The 9,570-nt window shown below is 38.1% G+C and overlaps 1 protein-coding gene across 1 annotated transcript; it reads right to left on the reverse strand.

Annotated features, from left to right (window-relative positions):
* Positions 1 to 4,190: 4,190 nt before the first annotated feature.
* Positions 4,191 to 5,398, reverse strand: LOC122656868 (stress-response A/B barrel domain-containing protein UP3-like). The gene has a single exon (XM_043851554.1). The coding sequence runs from the start codon at positions 5,265 to 5,267 to the stop codon at positions 4,461 to 4,463; it is 807 nt and encodes a 268-aa protein (XP_043707489.1). The 5' UTR covers positions 5,268 to 5,398; the 3' UTR covers positions 4,191 to 4,460.
* Positions 5,399 to 9,570: the final 4,172 nt, after the last annotated feature.

A 9,570-nucleotide genomic window follows, 5' to 3' on the forward strand; every position in this document is an offset into this window, starting at 1 on the left:
ATCTTGCTGATTTTTTAGGAGAGTTTTATTACCATCACAGGAGTCTTCAACCCATATTTCAACATCAGTTTTTTGGAAAAAATTCAGCATGACTGGTTGACATGTTACTGCTGCCTTTATGTGGAATACTACTGCCCTATTATTGTGACTGAGTTTCCTACTATTGGAGATCGAATTTCTTTCATTATTGAAGACTCAAATCTGCTACCTTGGAGATCAGCTTATTTGGGATTACAACGGTGTGTTCCATGGTTATTGGTTGCAACTACGAACCTATTCAGTTATGTGAAGCTTTTTTGGTTTATATCCGGCTTACTTTGGAGCTTGAATCCTAGCATTGTTCACTAATTCAGATCTGATCCAATTTTTTTGTTGAAGCTTCTTACATCCAGTGCTGTCCAGATATCTTCGTCAGTCCTATTTAGCATGTGGGAGTTTATACATTGGAGTTTTTTGCACACTCGTTCCTCCTTGTTTGAAGATTGATCAAGCCTTGAAGATTGGAGCCTTTCCTTACTTCAAATCAGATCTGTATACTTGTCAGATTTGATTATTGGAGTTAGGAATTTCTCCCCTGCAGGAGTTTCCATCAAAAGTGTTTGTTTGATCGTTTGAAGATGGTTGAAAATTTATATGTTGCATTATTTACTCCATACTTCATTATCCCACTGCTCTTTTCCCTTCACCACCTCCCAAAACATACCTTTGGCATAACCCATAGCCACCTTGGAAGTTAATGGTATTCTCTTCTTTGTCATTTCTTCTTTTTCCATTACCCTCAGCACCTCTTGGAAAATTCTGGAATATTATGTTTTGCCCTATCTCTTACATCATCTCTGTTATGTCCACGTGTACTACACGTGAGGGGGGGATTATATACAGTATACCTACAGCCATTGCAGAAAGCAGAACTTGCAGGAACACTTGGTGCAAAACATAGAAGGTCAGAGTTATCACCATTGCCAATGGGTATCTACTTTGTTATTGGGATGAGTTTGCCGTAAGGGGGAGATTGGTATTAAAGTTTTGAAGATGTTTGGTTATTGCTTGCCTATATGAGGTTCTACAGTTGGGTTGTTTTTTTCCGCTGCTTGATTCATCTGCTCGCTACCCTTGTTACTTATCTTCAAGATTATCAGTCAGAGATTCATCATTGCCCAAGTTTTGAAGATTTATTTTTTCAAGTTCTTGAAGGTTTATTTGTGAGCTGCATTCATCTTGAAGCTGGATTCTGCTACAACTTATTTTTTTCCCATTTTATTCAAGTTGGGCATTAGTACCTTATATGCGCCAACTTGAGGGGGAGTGTTAGCATTGTTATGGAGTTCTTTTTTCTTTAATCCAAGCTGGATCTTCTTTCTTTAATATTTGTATAATCCAGCTTGAGGGGGAGTGTTAGAATATATACTCCAGAATACCGTGGTGGTATTCTGGTCCTTTTGGGGTATTTTTTATGTTATTAAGTGTATTAAGTTTATGTCGGCTTTGTGGGTTTAGTCCCACATCGCCTAGTTTAGTCTATTTGTAATTTCCCCTCTATTATAAATAGAGGGGCTTTCCTATCAATGGGCTTTCCTATCAATACAACAAGCAATTATTCTCTTATTCTCTCTCTTTTCTAGCCCACGATTCTGCCAACAGGCATTGAGCCCTTAACTCTAAAGTCAAGGTTATCAAGATGTGGGGGCTCACTTAGGAGCGGCTAGCATGGCTTCAAACAAGCAAAGATGAGCAGCTTGAGTGTTAATTTTGATGGGTTTACTAGTATACACTTAGTTATACTATTTCATTAATTATTAAAGTTCAATTGCAGTGGAGATGGGTGCAGAGCCACTTCAGTGGCACATAGTGTCGAGAGACTCTGGACAAGTTAGCTTTATGTGCTTATTATCTACGTGACGGTTTGTGCTTGGATACCCCAAGAAATACGCATATTGTGCTCTCTTGGGCAATTCCTATCCAGCTGCACTTAGTGGCTATGACAACCCTTGAGGGCTCTAGGTGATTATCCGTTTTTTCCTGTTTTCATGCTCACCCTTTTCCGTTGCTAGGGAGTCTCCATGTATTCTTTTGAGCTTGTTGAATATAATTTATTTTAGTACCCAGTGCACAAGGCTCCCGCCACTGCGGGGTCTGGGGAGGGTCATAATGTAGGCAGCCTTACCTCTGCTTTCGCAGAGAGGCTGTTTCCAGACTCAAACCCATGACCTCTTGGTCATAATGAAGCAACATTACCATTGAATATAATTTATCCACCCAAAAAAAAAATTCTAATTGCAGTTATGTAATCATTCCGAAAAAAGGAGTTGCTGAGACATGTTCCGGTTTTCCTTTCTAATTTGGTTCATCAGTGGGGCAAACATTTTGGCTTTTAAAGGTTTTAGTAAGTTTCAGCAGCAAGAGGTCCGGGGAGTAGGATATAAGTAGTAGTGTTTTCTTATAACTAGAGCAGCCCAAGAGAAGGAGATTTAATTATCTATAGCTGGATGTCCAACAGACCAAAGGCATTATATGTACATTATTCAAGGTCATAGAAATAGAGAAACTCTGGCAACTTTTTGTGTGGCCATGTTTCTAAATCTTGGTTTCCAAAAAAATGAGACGAAACTTGGAACACATCAGGTTTCGACCATATTTCACATTTTTCGGTAGTTTCGACCAATTCTGATCGAAAAATACCAAGTTTCTACCAATTTTGACCAGTTTTGACCAGCCTAGTTTTGACCAGTTTCGGTAGTTTCAACAAGTTTCGACCAGTTTTGACAGCAGATGACATGTCGAGTTTTTTGCCCAGAAAAGTACCAGGTTTCGACCTGGTTTCGGTTGAAACTTGGGAAATCTCGGTTTCTTGGCTGGTCGAAACCGACCTCAAAACCGAGATTTAGAACCTTGTGTGTGGCAAGGGTGATTGCTTCCTCAAGTGTCAGTATTCTACTTTCAATTTCTGTCTTGAAACTTTCACATTAATGCCTCTCACTTAACTCTCTCCCCCCCCCCCCCCCTTTTTAGTCGATGCATCTCTGTTCAACATCATCTATAAAAAAAAAAAAATTATTTTAAATCCATCAATTTCATACAAACAAATGGCACTTATCAAAAAACTTCTAAAACTATTGGCTACCAAACCCTACATTAGCTAACAGCTAGCCAACAAAGACTGATTTCCCACAGGCTTGATATTTCATTTTATATTGGTTAAAATCAATCAAAACACCAAATAACCAAGGCAGACACGCTATTTTAAGCTATTCATCTCGCCAAAACCCCAGAATGTAATTGAACATATAACCTAGTTTATAATTTTGTACCCCTTTTCAAACATACGTCCTGATGTGCTGACATTTTCAACATTTAAGTCCCTCCTTTACATACTAAACCTTCTCCAATTGCACTAAAAATATACTCACACAGCTTAACCTAGCTGAGCCGAAACCTTAGCTATTTCTTAAGATCCTACATCAAGAACTGTAATACACATATTTGATGGAGCTACATGAAATAATGACGGCAGTATTGAAAATTTATAATTAAAAAATTAAATAAATAAAGAATGCAAAGAAACCTGATACCGTCAAGAGCAGTCAGAAATACATGACAAAATGAGCATGCATCATTTAGTGACCAAAAGCTCATCGAAGATGTGCATCAAGTTATTGTAATAGATTAACTATTGCAGTTAAGCCCATTTAATGTAAAATACTAAAAAAAAAATTAAACAAAAAAGGTTATACAACATAATAACAATATAAAATTAAAAGGTCATACAACCTCCTTGTCATTATAAGGACCAAGATCAATTTCAGAAGCATCGTGCATCTATTAATAGCCAATACATTCAGAGTGAAGTTATTGACATGCAACCAAGCTGTGAAGGGGGGAAAAAAAAGTCTCACATAAACAATTGTAACATCACCGTTTGATCACATGAAATCATGGCTGAGCAGAGCTATTTCTGAAGATATCAAAACATTTAAATTATGGATGGGATATAGAGTCTATAAAGTTGAACAATGACCAATTCATGGTAATACCAGACAGTACTACAAGGCTACCAAAGAAGAGATCAAGGAAAAATTCAATCCGAAAGAGAGACGAGTGTTAAACCCATCTATAAAACGATGAGCCTACCCCACTTAATACAACCAGCATTCAAAGTTCCAAATCAAAACGTGCAACAAATGTCTGAAAACTAAAGAAATAGTAAATTAACGTTATAGGGACGATATAATCGAATTACTCAAACATGAATTGACACTGCCGATACTCGCATATAATGTTAAAATCATAGATTTTCCAGTTTAGGACCAGGAGAATTCGTTGTATAACCAAAACTTCATCCATTACTTCAAATAAAATCATACCACAGTAGCCCCAGTCACTAGATTATTAGAAGAAAAAGAGATGGGTTCCAGACAAGGAGAAACAATTAAACCCCAACCTCAACCTCATCGGAAGCTCATTCAAAGGTTAGCAGTTTGCGACGGCGGGATAGCATAATCGATGACGATGACACTCTCCAGTAAGTCTCTAACCTTGTCCTTCTGTGCTTTCACCATCTCCTCGTTCGAGTCCAAAGCGTCTAATTCGTTCAGTCCAGGAAAGACTGCCAGTGATGCAATCGAAAACCCCTTGGCCCTTGCAGGCGAGAAATTCTCCCCAAAGCTAAGCTGATTAATCGAAGGAAAACTTTCCTTTATACTCCCAATAGCTCCCAAGACCTGTCCTTTCTCGGTATCCCCCGAACCCTCCTTCAACTTCAAGAAGGTCACCCGCATCGCAGCGCCGGGCTGGAGAACTACTGGGCCATCGAGATCGGCGACCCAATCGACCGCCATGATGTCATCACAGATGGGCAAACCTAACTCTTTTACAACTTTTACGTGTTCCGGATGTACAGCATAGCCGTTCAAGTCCTCTTTGGTGCTGTACCTACTGTGCAACATATGCGTGAACGCGAAAGCAGTAGATCGATTCTTGTGGATTGACCCGGCAGTGAGGTGGAGAACCTGACTGAGAGATTTCAGACCATTCAAACCATTCATCATGGAATTGATCTTAGATGGCTCTGTCTCATCTTTGACCTTAAAGAGAACGATGTGCTCTATGGTTTGGGCAGACATTTTGGCCGGAGAAGTTGACGATGAAGAGCGAAAGGGCTTGAAATTAGAAGAGGATTTCCTTTGAAAAGGGCAAGCTCGAGATGTGGAGAGGTTGAACTTGAAAGATGTAGAAAAGAGCGAGTGAGTTCTCACGCACTGGCACATCATCTCCCACACCAAAGTGATTGGCGACCGGCGCAAGAGAGAAGTAGGTTATAGGTAGAGAAAATATATTTAAAAAATAGAAATAAAAATGAAATCTGATAGAGACGGGCAGAACCGCCTAGGCAGCACGGCTGGCTTGCAGTCACCGATCAAAGAGAACAGAGATGAGAGAAAATGACAGTTCTGTATCTATAGGTTCTGTTAAGGATATTATTGTAAATTCATTTAAAAGGGTTCGTGTTCGAGTTTTTTTTTTTTTTTTGGTAAAAGTCCGTCGATCTGCGGAACTTTGTTCGACACGCGTCTACTTTTTATTGGTTTCAAACTAATTAGAATTTACACGGAAGATTTTTGTTTGATTCCTCTTTATTTTTCTTTTTTCGTTTTTTTAATAAGATTCTTTATTTCTATCTTTTATTTCTTCCTAACCTCCTTGAACCTCTTAAGTCCGAGAAACAGATAGCGACATTCAAATTTGGGATAAGTTTGGTATGTATTATTCGAATGCATTTTATGTCGATTTTGTATTCTTGGATAATAAAAATAAGAGTAAATTACTCCCCCCTTCCCTCGATTATGCTATAATGACAAACCCCTCCCCTAGGTATTGAGTAATAACTCTCCCCTCCCCTACTTTTATAAGATTCTATCGATCGTACCCATTCCGTTAAGAATGGATGTTAAGTGATGGGAAAATACTATATTACCCTTTCACAGTTTGTCTTAAAACATTCTAACTTCTCTCTCCTTGATCTATCGTCTCCAACCTTCAGACAAGAGAGAGTGAAGATGAGGAGCTGAAACAGTCCCTGTTCCTTCTTCTTGAATGTCCCATGCCCTACCTCCTTCCTCCTCCAAATCTTAAATATCATAAACCCACCAACCCCAATCAAGATCACAACCGAAGCAACCAACAGAGCTATACCTCATCTTCCCCAAATCGTTTCCCCAAAACCTGCAAACCCAAAACGAAATACTTCCGAAATTAAATAAAAAAAGAAGATATAAAGTGAACAAATTCTGATGGAATCAGCTACCTCTTTGAGAACTTGTGTCATGAGGCTATTTCTGTGTTCTTTGATGGATTCAAAGAAGAATCCCACTCAACTTCAAGCATTTGCGCACCATAAGCCGCTTCAAACGAATCAAACCCCATTGTTGAAATTGTCCACAATAGTTGAAAACTCAAGAAGGTTTTCATCAGATAGAGGCAAAGTGTCCAGAATGTAAAGGAAAAACTCTTGTAAGGGAAGCAGAGACATTTACCAAAAAATGAAACCACATTCATAAACACAGAGTACTGACCCAGTCTGGCTGTTGAAAACATGAAGAAGAACACCCAAACCCGGCAGTCCACCATACAGATGGGTTCTGAGACAATCTCAATTAGACTCAAAATCCCATCTGCCCGATTGCACAGCAGCAACTCAGATCCCAGCGGAGATGAAGGAACCAGAGGGAGAAATGACAAAAAAATTTGCAATTTTTTGAGATTCAAAAGGAGGGAATCATGGCTTTAACCTCTATCAACATAGGAATCCCAAGTCAAAACATGCAAGAGGTTACTGAATCCAAATTCCTCTTCACCGAATTGGGTTTGAAACCCTAAGAAGGAAAGAAATTTCCAAAAAATAGGAGGATTGAGCAGTGATTGTGGTTCTGAGAAGGGTTCAATGACAATATGGGAGAAATCCTAAATCGCAAATCCCAAAGCCTCTGAGTTTTGAATCTCTTATGCTCTCACTGTTTCATTCTCTTTCTTCTTCAAACGAAGAAGAAACCTGATGTCTAAAATCCCTTTTTGTTTTTTGGGCGAAGTCTGAAAACCTTTCTTGCTTTTGAAAACCAGAGAAACCGATCTTAAACCCCTTTGTATCCATCTCTCTTTCTTTCTCTCCCTCCCTCTCTCTGTGTTTTTTGGAAGAAAACTGAACGAAGAAGACGATGGAAGAAGAATCGAGAAATGGGGAAGAAGATGATGGTGCTGTGAGCTTGTCCTCTCGCTCAGGGGTATTATTGTAATATCAAATATAAGGGTAGTTTGGGGTTTAAACAAATATATTTAGGAGGATGTCATCACTTAACAGCCATTTTTAACGGAATGGGTACAGTTGATAGAATCTTGTTAATGCAGGGGAGGAGAGAGTTATTACTCAATACTCAGGGGAGGGGTTTGTCATTAGAGCATAATCGAGGGGAGGGGGGAGTAATTTACTCTAAAAATAACCTAAAAGTGTGAAATTAGGGAATAAACATATTACATTGTATTTATAATGGAAATGTGATTATGGGAAATCTCTCATGCCACACCAACGCAGACACAAGAAATTAATGGCATTATCATGGTTTGAGGTATTGCGGACGATACGTATCAGGTTTTGTAAGTGACCGATCCTGACACCACAGTGCACTGAAATCATGGGTATTATTCATGCGAGTTCCGCATAGTCAAGATAGAAGATATAAACTAACAAAAAAAATTTAATGTGAGAGGGTGATAGTATTCTGGCATTGTAGGGAACTTTTTTTCTGCTTAATTACAACTTAATCAGATAATGCACTTTGATCAGTTATTGGAATTTGAGCAGTCAATATAAAGGGGGAACGTCTGTAAGCGGTTGTTGGCTGGTGTAACTCATGCCACCTCATAGATAATTTTTATTGATTTTTTAAAAGTGATTGGTAGGTGAGCTTATTTGTTACCAACTTTTTCTCACATTTTAAATTCTAATCCTGGACATGGTATCAAATTAAACAAAATTTTCTATTAAATTTCAACTTAGTTATCGATTCACAACAATTATTGTAGCCAAAAACAGAGAAGGAAAAGATGCAAAGGATGGTTCTTTTTTGTGACTTGGCTATAAATGGTCATTTTTGGACTTCGAAGAGGGATGGAGAGAGAGAGAGAGAGAGAGAGAGAGAGAGATCACCGTCACAGCCCATTTCAAGTAAAATGTTCAGCAACTGAGATTTGATGGATTAAGATAAATAGATGGTTATTAGTTCAAAAACGTCTTGCCAATTTTTCCTCATATGCGTCCCATGATAATAAAAAGAGAAAATGTTTATGAAATAACCTACACTATCCCCTAGCTCATAGAATACTCTCCTATAGAAAAAAAATATGGGAAAATAATCGCACACCAATAGCACGATACCCTCCCACATTCTTTTTCTTCCTTGACATTCTCTAGTCTACTCTCCTACATTCATATTGACTGAGCATGAGGATTCCATCATACGCCAGCAAAACCACGATCCCTCCCCCAAAATATTTACATGGGAATTATATGACAATCAACTTCACATTAAAGGGCATATCCAGTGCACGAGGATCCCACCACTGCAAGGTCTGGGGAAGGTCTAAAGTACGCAGCCTTACCCCCTCTTTGCGGAGAGGCTATTATGGTATGCATTGTTAGTAGTGGGTTCTAATCTAATGATACATTTTGACAATTTTTGTCTCAAATTTCATCTCTATACTCTGTGACACCCCGTATGGTGTCAATAGATTTGTAATCTTACTTTTTTGCCCCTTTGTTTTATTTAATACAAAGGTAAAAAGAGGTTTCCTAAAAATCGAAAATCATTTGATGTAACATTTAATGCAATTCTATGTGAATGATAGATTTACCCTCGTTGAAAAAACTATATTAAATAACTTTAAGTATAAGACAAAGGGAAAACAAATGAAGGTGCTAAATTCTAAATACACCTAGAGGTGTCATTTAGATACTCTCATACTCTATACTTTGTACTCTATAGTATGGTTCGTTTTTTGTTGTTTCAACCTTCTGTCTTCCTTTTTATTAATTTAATAAAGGATTGAGAAACTCCAAATATTGAAAACATCACCACCAATCTAATATGACTAGTAGTTAGAAGCCTGATCATAAGCATTAGGGATAAAATTGGCAGAAGACAGTCATAGCCATTGGTCATGCCATTTATTAGCTTATTTAGCTCATGAGCTTTTGTCATACTTACAAAGAGTCAGTGTTGCTAACACATGGGCACATTATGATTGAATGATAATATAAAGTGATTGTTTTATGAGAAAACTCTTACCCATGCCAACGCATGCCACCACATTCAGCCTTATCCTTGTAGTTATTTTCAAACCGTATGAGTATACAACATTTGAATTTGAATTGTACAGTTACATTGTATTAACCTAGGGAATCATATCCATTAGATTAGGGAGGCAATCATGCCACCATATCCTTATCATTTTAAGTATAACTACCCTACCAACTCTCAATGGAAAGCAAGGTAATTTTAGCCTCAAATCTTCTTGTTACTA

This window comes from Telopea speciosissima, chromosome 3 (assembly GCF_018873765.1).
Source record: "Telopea speciosissima isolate NSW1024214 ecotype Mountain lineage chromosome 3, Tspe_v1, whole genome shotgun sequence".
Classification (NCBI taxonomy): Eukaryota; Viridiplantae; Streptophyta; class Magnoliopsida; order Proteales; family Proteaceae; genus Telopea; species Telopea speciosissima.

Excerpts from the sequence above, each read along its gene's own strand:
- LOC122656868 (XM_043851554.1), bottom strand. The coding sequence starts at position 5,267 with ATGATGTGCCAGTGCGTGAGAACTCACTCGCTCTTTTCTACATCTTTC.